General features: G+C 38.2%; 1 protein-coding gene and 1 long non-coding RNA gene across 2 annotated transcripts; one reads left to right on the forward strand and one right to left on the reverse strand.

Annotated features, from left to right (window-relative positions):
• Window positions 1-378: 378 nt before the first annotated feature.
• igfbp5b (insulin-like growth factor binding protein 5b) lies at window positions 379-14,767 on the reverse strand. The gene is made up of 4 exons (XM_077727960.1): window positions 13,936-14,767; window positions 4,500-4,714; window positions 4,297-4,416; window positions 379-3,673 (listed from the first exon to the last, which is right to left on the reverse strand). Exons 1-4 carry the CDS (start codon window positions 14,276-14,278, stop codon window positions 3,536-3,538), a joined length of 816 nt encoding a protein of 271 aa, XP_077584086.1. The 5' UTR covers window positions 14,279-14,767; the 3' UTR covers window positions 379-3,535.
• LOC144204155 (uncharacterized) lies at window positions 3,599-14,285 on the forward strand. The gene is made up of 5 exons (XR_013327836.1): window positions 3,599-3,733; window positions 10,035-10,147; window positions 11,382-11,477; window positions 11,561-11,605; window positions 13,803-14,285. It is a non-coding gene; the product is annotated as an uncharacterized LOC144204155 (long non-coding RNA).
• Window positions 14,768-17,673: the final 2,906 nt, after the last annotated feature.

Genomic DNA, 17,673 nt, shown 5'->3' on the forward strand with positions numbered 1-17,673 from the left:
TTATAAGGCGGACTGGATTATAAGGCGTCTATTTTGGAGAAAAATGAAAGACTTAAGTGTGCCTTATAGTCGTGAAAATACAGTACATTTTTAGGATCTTTTTGTTTTTTTTCTGCGTGGAGGCCACTACTGGTTGAAGTACTATCGTTTATTCAATATATTTTTTTTTACATTTATCAGTGTCGGTACAGATTTTGTTATTTTCCAGCCTTATTCTATTTCAAACTTGACTGTAGAAGCTAAATACCGTATTTTCCATATATAAGGCGCACTGGATTATAAGTCGCCCTGTCTATTTTGTAGAAAATTTAAGATTTTTAAGTGTGCCTTATAGTCGTGAAAATTCGGTAATAATAATATGAATAAAATCCCCCAGAGTGCGTAAATGAATACATAACTTTATTTAAATAAATGCTTTGCCATAACAAAAAAAGACAAAGGTTACAAGAGTACATATAAATTACACGTTGAATAAATATTACACAGTGATATTCACTTGAATAATTTGATTTTTATTCTTATTTTGTCTTTGTCATTCCAAATACTGACCAGTTCAAATCCCCCCTTTTGTTTTTCCAGCCACAAAAAAGCATTTCAGAACAACAAATTGATTGATGCAAACCAATTGAACTGCGTCATTTTACCCAGAATGCATTTATGTATTCGGAAAACAAAAAACTGCTGTTACGGTACTACTAAAATGTGAATGGTGAGTTCAATAAACCAATCAGAATGTCCAAAAGAAGGACATCCTGTCATGCTAACTTGAAACTAATGATATATCGTCAAGAACCCCTCAAAAGGGGAATAACTCAACCCGGAATAAGCCCCACTGTACAAGGTGATCACTTTTAACTATGGCGCTGATTCTTGAACCCCAAAAAAACAAAAATAAACACATTTAATTGTCATATTTCTGAACAAAAACTATAAAAGAACACCTGTTGCCATGTCTTATTTCTCTTCTTATTGTTTTTTTTTCTATAGTGGAAGTTCCAGGCTGGGTTTTAGAAGACCCCCTGTCAAGGAAAATAGGACCCAAAAAATACAGCTTTTAAATGGTGAGCACAACAGTATTTTTTTTTTGTTTTATATATATATTTTTTTTTACTTCCACTAACTTCATCTTTCCACCACTTCAAGATCAATAGTGGGTGTTTAAAATAAGTGCAAGCTGTGATTTTTTTTTTTTTTTTTGAAGTGGTGGATGGGGGTCGGGTGTCGGGATTTCCGACGTGCCTGAACACGTCATGGAAGCCATTTTTTTTAACATACTGGATGGAGTTGACCCTTCAAAACAAACATGTATAGGCCCCTCCCCCTTTTCTGGCAATAATATACATTGGCATTCACAACAACAAACATGTTTATATGAATCTTAGCTTATCATTTGGGAAAGAAAAAAATGTAAAGTGGAACAACTGACGGAGCGTTTTTTTGAATGATTCCTCTCGTTTTTAACTCCTCGACCCCAGTGTCCAGTGTCGACCCTCGGGGGGGAGGGGCTTTTTGAAACGGATTGCATAAAGGAAGGCACTGGGGGCGGGGTTTAAGGGGGGGGGGGGGGGTACGTATTCACAGACGGAAAGCAACTCTGCTCTTGGGGTGTAGATTTGATGGGTAATGAAATCGCTCTTATTTCTGTCCAACTAAACCATCCAAAAAACATTCAATGACTATAGTACAAAGCAAGGAGGGTAAGAGATAAAGATGGCTCAAAAAAGTGGGCGTGTTTTTCACTGAAGGCAAATAAAAGAGCACAAAGAAAACCACACCTCACGAAATGGAATCCCGAGGCCGCCGACATGTTTGCCAACTTAAAAAAAAGTCAAAAGAAGATTTTTCTTTGTTTTGCTTTCATTTTTAAGAGTTACGTCGGCACCCCCCGCTTGGCAGTGTCTGTTCAAAATAGGCACAGTTGGCTTATCGAGCTAACTACGTACATGGTCGAAAGAACCGCTTACGCTAGTTAGCGTAACCATTGGCGTTCAATGTGAATTGAAACCCAAAGCGCTCGCCAAGCAGTACTTGTGACAAAAAAAAAAACAGAATCAAACGAGAGAGAAAATAAAATGACATTCCTTTTTCGTAATAGGCTCACTCCGTTATAGCGCCAAGCACGCAATCGCGTTGTAAACATACACGCGTTCAAGCAGACATTATTATGTGAAGTTACACCAGTCCAAGAAGATTGCTCTTATCTTTTTTTATAAGTGCTCTGACAGAACCACAAAACCCCCAAAAAAACTGGCGCAACGTGTCCCTGTTTCTACTTTCAATTCCTATAATCGGTACTTGGATGTTTTGGATTTTGCCAATCGATTTGTGCCTTGACAAGGCATTGGATTTAGTTTTTTTAATTATCTTAACTCATTCACTGCCAGTCAGAAATAATTTTGGGTGATTTATTAAACGGCCCAGCTTATTTGTCAATTGAAATAATAAATTTAAGTCATTAAAAGTCATTAAAAGTCATTAAAAGTCATTAAAAGTCATTAAAAGTCGTTGAAAGTCATTGAAAGTCATTGAAAGTCATTGAAATTCATTAAAAGTCATTAAAAATCAATTTGATCATGTTTCTTTGCCGTAATTTCTCCTTCAACTCTCTCAAAACGGACTCGGAAATACATCAGATATCGGGAATTCCACCTGCTAGCCAATGGGAAATTCACAGCTTTTATTTATCTTCCGTTAATTTTTTTTTACTTATAACTAACTTGATTCTTGCCTGGGAACATTTGGATTACCCTTGAATTCATCAGTAATGTCAGTGAATGAGTTAAAATGCTTATTTGTTCTCACCAAATACTAAATTGTGGTAAAAAGATATTTTTTTCTCCATTCCTCAGCCCCAAATCCATATTTTGTGTACACGATTGCTATATTTTAGGGCAAAAAATGTCCTCCCTATGTTACGTTCAAGGATCTGATTGGCGAATTTACATCTGCCTCACTGTCCCGCCTTTTGTAGACCGAAAAGCCCAGTTATTAAAAATATACGCATACTATATTTTTCATTAAAGGACCGCCTGTAAATAGGCTGGTCCAAAAAAGAATGCATTCAAGTGATATTTCGGTACGCCAGCCTAAATCTTGCTTGGAGACGAGTGCTTGGTCAACAACAGACAAAAAAAAATAATAATAATGTACAGGTGTTCTATTCCTTTTGCAAATAGTTTCTTTCAAAACAAATCTCAACCCTCCTGTTACGATGCAGGTCAAATGGACCCATGTTAGGTTATTTCGCTATGAAGCGTCTTCCTTCCGCTTGACTTAAAATGTGTGCTAAATTCGACATTTTTATTTCCATTTGCTCACACTTTGGGGGTAATTTCACTCGCACCCGGGTCAAAATTAACCCGGGAACATCGTTGCCCTTCCTGAGAATCGAACATAACAGGAGGGTTAATCATTCTTGAGGTGAGAGGGGTGCATGAAAGAGGAATTATGGGTGGTGGGGTCTTGTAGAAGTTTGGATTTGATGGGGGGCGGGTGGCTTTGATTGTGGTCCTGTTTTTTTTTTTGTTTGGAACTTTTACTCATTGTTGTTATTGGTGCTCTCCAGGTCTTTACATTGAATGTCTCCACCGCTGTAATCTGTCCCGGGGAGTTGAACGCCGTACTTGTCCACACACCAACAGATTCCTCGTTTGCGGCCACGGGAAGGCTTGCACTGTTGAAAAACAGATTGGATTTGAGTCAAACCCAGAGATTTTTTGGGTGATATTTACAGGTAAGTTGCATTCTGGCATTATTTGGTATTTTCACGACTATAAGGCACACTTAAAAGTCTTAAATTTTCTACAAAATAGACAGGGCGACTTATAATCCAGTGTGCTTTATATATGGAAAATAATTAAAATGTGTATTCATTGAGGGTGCGCCTTATAGTACAGTGCGCCTTGTATTAGTGAAAATACGGTATTTCCAATTATCCCACAAAATAATGTAGTTGCTTGATGAAGAAAACTACTTTTTGGAGTATGAATAGCAACAACTGGACAACTCTAATCCAACCTTTTGAGTATATTCGTCAACTTTTAACAGACTAAAGGGGAAAAGGATCTGAAGTACATATTTGTACGCTTAAATGGAAACTAAAGTAGGCGCCGTCCCATAGGAAAACACACCCAAAAACGAAGGGTTATGATTTGAAACCTGTATTATAAGATGGAAAAGTTCTCTACAACGGAATTTGGATCGGATTAACGCCAATGCCAACCACTATTTGAGAAGTACGCTTCGAATCCGAGCCTTGGAACATCATTAGCGGCAATTTAAAAGAAGAAAAGTCACCTGTTTGCGCTTGAAGAATCCTTTTCTGTCACAGTTGGGAAGATACAAAGACAGCGCCATCACTCGAGAAGTATCTTTCATTCCCTGAATGATGCCGTCCAGTTTTCTGCGGCAGGGCCCCTTTTCCAGTAAGAAGAAGAGACGGATCATTGCTATATTTTCTACAAAATGAATACTTTTGGATACTTGGGGCTGATACTCACAAATTCCGGTTCGTGTTTGTCCACGGACAACGGGGAGTAATCCATGGGGGATCCCATAGAACGTTGCTTTCCCAGCTTTCTCTTCATCTCCTTACGCATGGCGTGGACTTTTTTACTGTTGACAATGTCTTTTGTCAGGAGCGGAACTTTAGCCGGCTGTAGCTCCTCCGTCATTTCCGTGGCCAAGGGGTCTTCGTGTTCTCGGGACTCGCGGTCTAAAACCAGAACCAAAAAGAACACCGTTCATTTAAGTCCAGTAAAGGATTGACTTCATTATATGAGCAAATTGCTTACTAAAAAACATTGAAAAGGGTTCTTTGGAGACAAATGGAAGGGCAGATGTTTTTTTTTCGGGTGTTTGCCGAGTGTCACACGCTCAGTCAACACCCGATGAAGCACAGCTGACACACAAGAGATCCTAAATAAACATTTCTCCGCGAAATCTGCTGTCAAACACACCCGTTGTCTAAATTCAAGATAAACATCTGTTCAAACAGATCATCATGTGTCCGTCACCTGAAAGTTTCGCTGAAAAGAAACATCAACTGGCTTTATTCTCCAAATTGAAAAGGAGTTTTGTTATATTTTGCCTCAAAATTAGACTTTATTCTCCGGACTATAAGTCAGACTTTTTTTTACATCGTTTGGTTGAGCCATCTACAAATAAGAGTTAATTAATTGTTTTTATTCAGTCATTTTTCTGTACAGCTTATTCTCACCAGACTTGAAGGGTGCTGGAGCCTATCCCAGCTGGCCTTGAATCGGTGGCCAACCAATTACCGTATTTTGCTGTTTAATATACCCGTGTATATTAAACAATTGTTGCTTTTTTGAGCCTCGCAGTTGTGCACCATCTAATATACCCTTGCCATTTAATATACCCGAGTATATTAAATGGGAGGTATATTAAACAGCAAAAAATTTTATTGTCCATTTTACTATTGTTACCTTAATATACGTTTGTTCTTGTTTCAAAATAAAGTAAAATAAATTTCCTCCCAAATTACATCTTCTACTACAGGGTTACTTATTTCTTGTTTTTTTTAAACCCAGTTGCAGCAAAATTAATTAATTAAAAATCATTTTTTTGCATCCATACTTCACCACGTAAACGATAATCGGCGACAACGTGGCTTTCCGCCACTGACACTTCCAACAAGCATATTCTTCATTCAACCATATGTCCCTTATAACGCATAGTAGTTTATAGAGGTGTCAAACTCCCACACGCCCGACAAATATTTCCACCCGCGTGCCATGACATAAGCAAGCAAAATATCCAACGCAGTACTTTGGCACGCTAACAATACCCACAATAAAAATGGCCCTATTGTTACCTGTATGAATTCAAAATTCCACAAATTCTCACAAGTTAGGACCCATTTAAAAACCACTCTATTAATATTTGGGAGAATACATGTCCTTAACCCTTAAGCCTACCCTTCCCCGGATTTTTAAAGCTCAGATTGCATAAGCCAAGGCCCAACTAGAAGTACTTTGCGGCTACAAAAAGAAGCCCTCACCCCCCTCTTTGGCTTAGTTGTACCGCAAGTTGGGTTATTGTGGGGACTTTTCCAGTCTGACCTAGACTAGCTAAAGCACCGGTGCCAGAGAATGACCCCGGTTTATATTTATCTGACAAGGAAACCCGCTGTGGCGCAAAGGGCCAGACGCAATGAACCAAAGAGGAATGTTGGCCAAGTATGGACAACCCGGGGTGGACAAAATACCGTTTTTTTGCGGGAAAACGCTCAAATTTGCGACATTAACTTGGACGGGGACGGACCAGGAAGTGATGTTCAAAGAGCCTGACACAGCTTGAGTGTCTGGAGTCTTTGGCGGGGGGCGGGCAGGGGGGCAAGGTGATTACCGGAATTGGGTCTTTGGCTTGTGCACAGCCATCTCTTTGAAATTAATCTCGCAACTCATGACTTGGCAGGCCTTGGGTTTGTATTTGGATGTGTCCTTGTGTCTCCCTCCCAGACTACACAGCCATTAGTTGCTAAATATAAATATGTCAAACAAACATTCCCATGGACACCATGCACCCGCCCCCAATGGGCTGTTGGAAACATGTATTGGCTTTGTGTTTTTGGAGAATACTTTTAATGTAGAAGGGATATGTGAGCTAATGTTTGGTGGGGATGTGTATTAAAATTGCTATTAAGATTATTTAAAACTGTTTTGAATTGGGTGCTAGTGTTTACATCAAACTACGTTTTTTTTCGGATAAATCTTTTTAGGTGAGTGCCATCCCTGAATGATAGTTTCTCCTCGTTTTATTTTTTAAAAAGGGGCAAGGTTATCAGACTCAGGTTGGTTCTTGGGCCGGACAATTTTAGATATCATATTTAGATTTTTTTGTTTATAAATGGATTAAAATAAGCCCTGAATATTCAATTTTTTTATAGATCTAAAAAAATGTTCATTTTAGCATTTTTTAAATATATTTTTAGATTTTACAAAATGATTTTTGAACTAAAAACACTGAAAAAAATGATTAAAAAATGACAATTATTGATTTAAAAAGGGGAAAATCAGGAAATTTAATATACATCTATACTCTTCATTTTAATTTGATCCTAAAACAGAAAGTCAGCACTCATGATTGACTTTCCCGGCCCACAAAAATGATGCGGCGGACCAGATTTGGCCCCAGAGCCGGCACTTTGACACCTGTAGCTCCTGATTCGCAGCCAAGAATTGGAAAGAAGCCAAGTAAGCAGAGTCATGTGCTTCTCCGACCAATTACTACAACTCAAAAATCCAAACTACCTACTTTACATTGCTCGAGGATACCGGTAGCTAAAATAGCGTGCAATGGATACTCCTCTGTTTTAAAAAATTAACATCTGCACATAATTACGCTTCATAAATAACCCACATTTCTGACCGCCGCCAATCGTCTTGGCGTCCCTTTTTGAATTTTTCTCTCTTGGCAGGAAAACTCGAAATTCTTTTGAGACGGTCACCAAATAGAAATGTTCACACCTTACAGAGGAAACCCCAGAAATTACAACGTGTTATGTCCGGCCTTTGATAGCGTCGGGAAAAGCGGCTTTCAGTCTGAAACGGCAAGGTTTTTTTTTTTTTCAAGATCCAAGCCAACGCCGAAGGCTGCCGTTTAATCTCTACTGTGGCTTGGATGCGATAATTACAGGGATAAATGAGCCCCGGGGCCCGTGTCGTGGAAGGCGGGACTTAAGGAAAACTATCTTCCAGTTACTGACTGCCTACTTAATATTTGGAGTGTAGTAAACCTTTAGAAAAACTGGAGTAGCAAACCGAGTTTTCCAAGTACCGTATTTTCACGACTATAAGGCGCACCCTCAATGAATGACATTTTTTCCATATATAAGGCGCACTGTATTATAAGGCGCACTGTCTATTTTGGAGAAAATGTAAGACTTTAAAGTGCGCCTTATAGTGGTTAAAATACGGTAATTGCTATTGACTTCCAGGTATGAAGCACTCACTACTTTACAGTCCCCTCTAGAGCCAGCCATTGTTGATGTTTTGGATTTTTTTTTGTATAAAATCTTGCAGTGGGGGTGGAGCTATATGATGGAAGATTTTGTAAACTAAGATGGCATCTGCATATTTAACAGTAATGTTTCAGTTCAGGTGTTTGTGTTTTTTTTAATATCCGACAGTGGTGGTTTTTCGTTTTTGGTTTTCTGTTTTTCCATATATAAGGCGCACTGGATTATAAGGCGCACTGCCTATTTTGGAGAAAATGTAAGACTTTTAAGTGTGCCTTATAGTCGTGAAAATACGGTAAGTCATTGAGAAGAAAAAAAAAACCCTAACCCATTAAAAAAAAGGTAAAAAGTATCCTTCTACTGATTAAAATTCCTGTTGTTCAGTTCAATTCATGTCCGTTAGATTCAGGAAGTGGAAAATAAATGTTTATGGCAATCAAAAGCTTTTCTGACAGGACATGTTAGAAATCCGAACAAGAACAGATGCTTGAAAATCACTAAATTCAAAACACGCAAAGGAGAGAAGTATTATTTCCACGTCGGAAAAAGTACTGCGCAGAACAAACATTTTGAAGCTTTGTGCAGCTGCAAATAAATGTTCCATGTCCATGTTGTATTTAGTAATGTCAAAAGGCCATTATCGGAGGAATGTGAATTGCCCTTCTGCTGGAGAAGCTTCCAAATTTTGGTCTGAGGTCTCATCCCACATCTAACTTTGGGCTCCTAATGACTTACATTGACGGACAAAACCTCTTTTCGGGTTAGCCGTTACCACAGGGCCAATTACTGGGTGCAACCAGGCAATCTGATATTACAAGATAGCGTAAAGACACCACGCCACGTGTTCACGACATTTTCCTTGCCATATTGGGGCTTTTTTAATAACTATGAGACACAAAAGCTTTCATTAATACTCACGTTGATAGAATTTCTGTGTAAATTCTTGGGGGAGACTATCAGAAAGGAAATGTAATCCAGGTTAAGGGTTTATTTTTGCAGTTTTTTGTCGGAATTCATTAGTCTGACTTGTGAAATTTTCCCAAATTAGCGTAAAATTTACCGTATTTTGTCATTTAGTATACCCGGGTATATTAAATGATTTTTGCTCTTTTGAGTCACCTGTTTGTGCGCCATTTAATATACCCCTGCCTTTTAAAAACTTGGGTATATTAAATGATTTTTGCTCTTTTGAGCCACCCAATTGTGTGCCATTTAATATACCCCTGCTGTTTAATGTACCCAGGTATATTAAATGATTTTTGCTCTTTTGAGCCACCCGTTTGTGCGCCATTTAATATACCCCTGCCCTTTAATATACCCGGGTATAGTAAATGGGGGGGGGGGTATATTAAACAGCAAAATGCACTAATTAGATAATACAAATGTCCACGATATTTTGTTGCAATCTTAAACTGTGATTAGTGCTAACGTTTTCCAACATTTAGGAATAACAACTAAAGTACAATTTTTTTTTTTTTGAAATGCATCTTTGGAACTTAAACTTCAAAGGTCAAAGGTCATGTCCAGGATGCCTAAATATACTTGTGTTTTCCCAAAGTACTCCCACTTGCAAAAATGTTTGATTTATTAGCCACGTTGAAGGGCCAGAAACGACTCCTCCGCTCTAATAATAACTTGGACTAATACCAAAACATCTCACTGGATATTTTAGTATTTTTCAAGTATACTTTAGCCATTCTCTTCACTATCACAAATTGTAAATTCAACTAAACGGCTTTGTCCGACCTTCAAATGTCGGCTTAAAAAGGCACAACATGTCAAAACAAAGTACTTCAATACCCTTCAATAGAATCGCATCATAAAATGCAAACAAGGGCGACAATATACGATTTAAAATTGCGCTAATGTTTGCTGACAAGTCTTGCGTGTCCAGGAGACTATTTGTTAAGCAGTGACAGCTCCGGGGGGTGTTGTATATCACTGTGATGACAATGTAACTTAATATATAATATCGCTGTCAAAAGTGTATGTATATGGCTTGCCTATGACATTTTCCATGACTTGTACACTTTTTTTTTTTTTTTTTGGTTAGGCGAGCCACGCCGTCGGATTTGAACCCGGAGACCTTTGGAAGTAACTCTAGTACCTGCGAGCTGCAAAAGGGATCTGCAGGAGCATGCTAAGATTGCATAGCGTTGGCTCAAGGTGAGACGGATTGTAGCTCTTCGCTAGGGTTTGGTTTGTTGTGAAGATGTCAATTTGAAGGTTTGGTAGGTGGGAGGAGTTGGGGGCGGGGTTTGTTGGGATGAAATAGTTCGGAATTGGAAGTTTGTTTGTATATCGTAACTGTGTAGTGGCAAGAGAAGTGGAAAGGATGAGGCAGAAGTTTTTGCTATTTTGGCGATTTTTGTAGCATTTTTCGTGTTTAAGGGAGATTTTGTGCGATTAGTGTAACAAAAAAATCTATAATTGACACATAGCTATAATAAATTAGCTAAATTGATGATTTGGTGAGGACTCGCCCTAATAGCTTCTCACAAAATTCATATTTTTGTTATTGACTTGCTTAATTTTGGTCTCTTCGAACTTTTTGTTGACAGTTAAAAATGTCTCATTCACAATTTTTTTGCTACTACTCTTGGATACTATTTTTTTGCTACTACTTGCTCTTTAATAACATACTTTTGTGCAGAGGGCTGTCTAATGTTACTTTTTAAAAAAAGAATTAAACTTGCAAACAATTCTACTGCTGCATAAGAACCAGTAGATGGCAGTGATGCACAAATTTAGTTTTACTCTCATCCCAGTTTGTTAATCACAATACCAACATCCGTACTGATCAATAAAGAACAGAAAATGGTATAACCGGTAAATTAAATATTTTTCTTGCAAAAGAACAGAGTCTAATATTTTTTCGTCAGGAATTTTTTGTCTAAATACCCAAGGGTTTTGGTTAGCTAGCTGTTTTGAAAATGAATACGCACTATGTTGAGAAAGAGTAAAAAAATGAAACTTCGCATTAAAATAATTCAACTAAATTCTTTCGATTGATGACCCAAAACGAGTCCAGAATCAATAAATCCCCCAAAAAGTTTGCGATGGGTTACCCACAACAACTTTATCTACTTGTTGACAAACGGCTAAAGCTTCCCGAGTACTCGAACCCTGTTGCAAGTCTTGAGAAATGCCTTGACATGATTTAAAAGCCAGGGGGGCTCAACTTGCCTCTCCGCCTTTTGTCTGCCTCTCTTGTCTGTGGTGTTCTCTGTTGTTCCCTCCCGTCTGTCTCGGTCTCGGTCGCCGCGTCTACCGATTTAGAGGTAATCTGACTCTAAGGGTATATAGCTCTGCCTTTTTAATGCACTTAGACCTGACTCAAAATGTGATGAAAAGCGTTCCCAGCTGGCTTGCCGTTTATTTTCCTTTTTTTTCTCTTCAGAACGGCTTTTATGTCATCACAATAAAAGCTATGGCGAAAAGGGAGTGTCATGGAAGACGAGAGCAGGAAATCTGGGAGTGACGCTAAGAAAAAAAGGTGGCTAAGAAATCATTATTTGCCAGAAGATACGACTATTTATTCAAGATAATGATTGTGTTTATTTATTTTTTTATATTCAGGTATTTGTGGTAGGAGGTCTTCCCCAGCTTGGCTATGAAATTGAGGTATGTGCAACACTTTAATGACAGATTCCTACAGATGGTGGCGCTACATTGCTTTAGATTCCAGATCAGCACAATAGACAAGGCCGGATCATTTCAGATATAATATCTAGATTTTTTTGTTTATAAATGGATTAAATGAACTGGATTAAAAGCCCTGAATATTCAGTTATTTTATAGATCTAAAATAATGTTTATTTTAGCATTTTTTAAATATATTTTTAGATTTTACAAAATGATTTTTGAACTAAAAACACCGAAAATTGATTAAAACTGACAATTATTGATTAAAAGTGTTAAAATCAGAAAATATAATATACATCTATACTCTTCATTTAAATTTGATCCTAAAACAGAAAGTTCATTTACTTTCCCTGGCCGCACAAAATGATGCGCCGGGCCAAATTTGGCCCACGGACCGCCACTTTGACACCTGAACAGTAGAAGATGAAGATTGAAGGGTGAATATGTCGACAACAAGTTTAGTCAGCTGACTTTCTAACGCAGTAAAAAAATTGTGGCTATGAGAAGAACCAATAAAATCCATGCATAGAAATGACTACCAGGGATAAGTTAACAAACTCGGATACCCCAACAGCTGTCAATCAAACAGCCCGGCCTGTCTTGTTTGACTTTGACGGCCGGCAGATTAACGAACGCCGTTAAACCCGCCTATTCTAAATGTTTGCGTTGTTCCTAAAGTAAAGAATCCATAAAGTGCTGGCACGAGAATGGCGTCCAACCCACGTTGAGATTCCCGACCTGCGGCGAGCCTGTTTCAAATCAAATTAAGGCGCTAAGTTAATCAGGTGGCACCTCATAGACGGCCATCTGTCAAACTAATGGCCTGTCAGGGAGCAATGCTACTTTTTTTTCCTGATTGGCCGACCATCTGGGCGCTGGCTAGATTATCAAATAGGGATGCATCATGGAAATTGTTAATTAACCCCTCCCATTACGTCTGTTTCTCATTAATAACCATACCGATATTACAACTAAAAATTTAGGGTAAAAAAATTCATTCAATTCTTACAATTAACTCTATTAAAAAGTACTATTACATACAAAATGAAGGTTAGAGGATGAATTTGTGTATTTAGCAAAGTTTTAGGATGAATTTGGCCCTTTTTAATAGTCAAGTTTGGAACTTTTTTGAGCAGGCAACCATCTGGCGTACTGATAAAATTGGATAAATATTCCCGCTGGAAAAAGGCCAATGAATACACTTTATATCTTCTGACTGACTCCATTACAACGCAATTCCTGCTACTTAGTTTTGGAGATTGGACGACCATCTGGGGTCTTGGTAGAGGATCACATTGCTTAAATGCTTGTGGGTCAGTTAGACAGGTTGGATTGGGGGGAAACATTACAATAAGCGGGCTATGTACAACCCCTTTAACTGGATGGTTTTTATGGTATGGATCACGACCTCAATGCTTGGATTAAAAAAAAAATAACTATAAGAGTCAAATAGCTACTTCTTTCGTCAGAAGCAGCATAAAAAAACATTAAATTTGCCAAATAATTTAAAAAATATTATCATTTTGTTGCTTTTAATGGGCGCTGATGAATTAAAGCGTATTTTAAGAAAGAATAAAAATGAGAAAAACAAGTCACCGCACTTACAAAACATAATAATAGGCAAAGAGCTGCATTTGTATTGGTAGGAAGCCATATGAGGCTCGAGAGCCATATGGATAATAAAAAAAAGTTGGTATTTTTTGGCAACATTATAATTTTTGGTCCATTGGACTTGAGTCAGAACCGAATGGTTCAATGAACTTTACATGGATCAGATAGAGACCAGGGGTAGGGAATCTATGGCTCGGGAGCCACATATGGCTCTTAGCTAAAATATGGAAACCATTGGTGAGAATCCCGAACGCACCAATAGGAGCGTCACATTGATTTCACATTGAACTCATTGATATTCATTAATTAGCAACAGCTTAACAATGTTGTCAAAAATACTTTTTGTACTTTAAATGTAATAAAATAACTGCAAAATGTCATCTATTTTAACTTTTAAATTCTGAGAATAGCTCTCAAAAAAATAACATTAAAAAATGTGAATATCTCTTTCAAAAAAAGCTTCCCAGCCCCTAAAACAGCCAATTGAAAATATATATATACATATTTATATGTATATTTTTCATATTTTCATATATTTTGCCAACATTCTAATTTCTTGAAACAGGACATAAGGATTCAACCAGCTTTAACAGACCCCCCATGGTTCACACGCCATATGCATTGAAGAAGACATCATCATCATCATTCTCATCATGACCATCATCCTCATCCTCATCCCCATCCTCACGCTTCCTTACCTATTGGCGGATGTGCCGGTTTGTATCCCTTCTCATTGCTACACGCCCCACGACCATGAAGTAGGGCGTGTAGGGGCTTCTCCTCGCCACTGCGGGGCAGGCATCGCAGACCCTGAGCGCACGTCCCCGTGTAGACGCCACACGGTTGTCCCTCGCTTAGGGCGCACGTCAGACAGCAACCACAACCTGGTTCCTTGACCAGCTGGCAGCCGCTGGGGATGGGCGGACACATGGACATGGCCTTGTCGTCACACGGCTCGCACGGAACGTACGAACCCCAACAACCGCCGCCACGGAGTCCCCAAAGAAGGGCGAGTAAGAAGCATAACAAAGTCCCCAACATTGTCGTTGTTTCGTCTAGTTATAGTTAAAAAAAGGTGGAGGGAGAAGGAGGGAGGGAGGAGGAGGTAGAGGAGGAGGAAGAGGGGGGGAAAAGTGGACGGCTCTAATGAAGCACAATGCCTCAATCAGATAATCCCAGTCTTAAAAGCTAAAGCCAAGAGTCTTTATCCAAGTCGTGTTGCTATCTAATGCAAAAAAATTTAAAAAAGCAGGTTAATTACAAAGCTGGAAAAAGTTTAAAATGATGGTCCTTTGCAAAAGAATGCATAAAAAAAATTAAAAAGTCTTTGCATGAAAAGAGTGAGAGAGATAGAAAGAAAACAAAGCAAGTCCGAGGAAGTCAGCACAGCAAAATCAGAACGGCATACAGCGGGTAAAAAAAAAAGGGCTTCTTTTGAATTGTTGACTAGTACTACTTTCTCCAGCTGAGCTCTCCGAGCAGACTGATGGACTTGGGAGCTGCCTTGGCTTTTTAAAAACAGCCCAAACCCCGAACTATGAATACGCTTAACAGCAGCCGGGGAAGGGAGGCGCACTTGTTCCACGACTTGGCCTGAAGCCAAAAGAGTCAGAGTCTCTCTCTCTCTTTCTCTCTCTCTTTTTCTCTCTCTCTTGCCCTCCCCCTTTTTGTCTAGGAGAGCAGCAAGCAAAAGGAGATGGCTCTTTCCCTCTAAAACACTACTGAGGTGCCTTAAAAGAAGAAAATGTCAGCCAAAATATTGCAACAAGAACCTATAAAAGGTAATGTTTTGCACAATTCATAATTCATAAGGTATAAGGAATGATAAATACATCTTGTTTCTTTGGTAAACCACAAATTGCATAAGTACATTCCCTTGTAATAACAGAAAAAGGAGCTTTTATTCTTTATCATTCGTCATAGGGAGCGACTGATTAGGATTGGACACTCCCTTTTTCTCGAGTAAAACGCAAAATGGATAATTATTTTAATTTTTATTGACTGGATGAGATGAAAAAAATAGTCTTCTTTTACCAGGGAAAAATTCCTTTGATAATGAGGTAAACTAATTTATTTTTATTGAAAATATAGTCATTTTTTACAGAAAAAAACTCTTTAATTACCCGCAAAATGGCCAATTATTATAATTTTTATTACGTAAATAAGATGAAAAAAATACTCTTCACCAGTGAAAAATTCATTTAATAATGGGGTAAACTAGTTCATTTTTTATTCAAAATATAGCCATTTTTTTGCAGAAAAAACTCTTTAGTAACCCGCACAAAAGCCAATAATTATAATTTTTATTAAATGAATAATATAAAATAAAATACTCTTTAATAATGAGGAAAACTAGTTTATTTTTATTCAAAATATAGCCATTTTTCACCCCAAAAATTCAGTCATATTTTTTCCATAGATTTTTTTTCCCATAAAAACTCACTTATTTGCATTTTTTTTGGGCTGATTTCCGCAATGCCTTAAGATCCCACCAGATGCCACCAAACCGCAAATTGCCATAAAAAATATTCATGTTTAAACTTGCTTTCTATACTTTTCCAATCTTTGTCTATAAAAGATGAGCTAAATTTAGAAGGCGTGTATTGGTGTTGATGTTATCTAAACCATGAGAGTGTTATAAAATAAGAGGAACTGGAAGTCCTTTCTTAATTTTCCACATTGGCTTTGCATTCAATAAATCAAAAGAGCGAAGAAATCAGCCTGGAAAGATCCACGTCACACTTTAAAGCTCTTCCATATGTTGGGAATACCTTGCTTCCGATTGGGCACGATTCCCGAGTCAATGTTTGTCAAAGTGTCCCCTATTTTAGCCCAAATCGTCCAGTTTCAGATATGTGTCATACTATATCTTGCATATCTCCAACTAGTATTCAAAGTTAGGTTTTGGTAACTTTCCACGGCACAGCAAAGACTTGAGATTTCCATTTCAGTCCAATTTTCCAAAGTTTTCCAGGCCAATTTCCGTCCAAGAACGCACGGTAAAAAAAGTGGTTGGCACATAAGTTTTGAGATCAAGGCTTGAATCCCAGGCTACAGCCTTCCTGTGTGGGATTTGCATTATCACCCGTGCCTTTGTTGTTTTATTACGGGTACTCCACTTTCTTCGCACTTAGTAAGAATTAGCATTGTAGTTCGATTGGACACTCCAAATTTGTGTATTTATATGTAAATATTATCCAAATATCTTTAAGTCCTACTGCCCATAACTGCAGGTTTAAATGGGATGAACTCCAGCACCCCCGCAACCCACCTGAGGATAAGCGAGCCAAATTAATTTCTGCCCAATGTAACGTTCATACTTCCCAATGATGATAGTTGAAATTCGTCAAATTTTCAATGGCTAATTTGACCATTACATATTAAAACATATCATTTAACATTTACCGTATTTTCACGACAATAAGGCGCACCACATTTAAAGGCGCACCCTTCAATGTATAACACATTTAAATTTTTTTCCATATATAGAGCACACTGGATTATAATTCGCCGTCTATTTTGGAGAAAATTTAAGACTTTTAAGTGCGCCTTATAGTCTTCAAAATACTTTAATTTCAAATCAATCAATCAAACTAATATCCACACCAATTATTTTACTCCTAAAAACCCACCAACATACTCAACATTTATAACATAAATTTCCCATTATTTGACAATATTTACCATCAACTCGCACCTGTTGCTTCCCCATTTCTCCGATATAAAAAAAACATATTTAAAGAGCCAGAGTACGCATGTTTCGTGGTATATTCGAGGGACGTCTCGGCAATTTAGCGCGAGCCATTCGTGCTGACATTACAGCCCGCATTCACAATAACGGCTGATTGTTTCAACGTGTGTTGGGCTGCCTTCGCACATGTCATCCCCCCCGGCCCGCCAAACTCAAGGCTGTTATTTCCATCTCTCCTGGCTTTTTTAAACGCACAAATTCCACCACTAGTCCACCGTACATCGCACTTGCAGTGGCCTTAATTTTCTCCCAAAACTAGCCATTTATACTCTTCATTGAGTTGCAAACTTTTGCTCCGAAGTGGCTTCTATTTTAGTATTTAATTAGTTTTGTGTCCACTAGAAGGCACTGTTAGCAACGTAAAATTGTGCAGCCTCACGTGTTTGTAGCCATGTTGTCCAGCTGTATAACAGCAGGCTTAGCGAGAAATTTACAGTGTGTGGGTATTGGACGGTACCCCCAGGAATCCCAAAATAGACGCTGGAGTATTTGTTTTTAGAAAGAGTGTTTTTCTTGTTGAGAGCGTTAAAGATTAAAATAAAGTCCTGAAGCAACTGAGACGGAGAAATACACTTTTGTGCTAATCTGGCGGTTTTTGTGGAATGCGTTTTGGGGATTTTTAATGCGTTATTTGTCAGGTTCGTTAGTATTTTGATGGATTTTTTAAGATTGGGATTGTTAGGTG

This window comes from Stigmatopora nigra, chromosome 11 (assembly GCF_051989575.1).
Source record: "Stigmatopora nigra isolate UIUO_SnigA chromosome 11, RoL_Snig_1.1, whole genome shotgun sequence".
NCBI classification, from domain to species: domain Eukaryota; kingdom Metazoa; phylum Chordata; class Actinopteri; order Syngnathiformes; family Syngnathidae; genus Stigmatopora; species Stigmatopora nigra.

Coding starts and splice junctions, on each gene's coding strand:
- igfbp5b (XM_077727960.1), bottom strand. CDS start 14,278: ATGTTGGGGACTTTGTTATGCTTCTTACTCGCCCTTCTTTGGGGACTC. Junction 4,715..13,935: donor ACCGGCACATCCGCCAATAG/GTAAGGAAGCGT, acceptor TTCTGGTTTTAG/ACCGCGAGTCCCGAGAACAC. Junction 4,417..4,499: donor ACAAACACGAACCGGAATTT/GTGAGTATCAGC, acceptor TTACTGGAAAAG/GGGCCCTGCCGCAGAAAACT.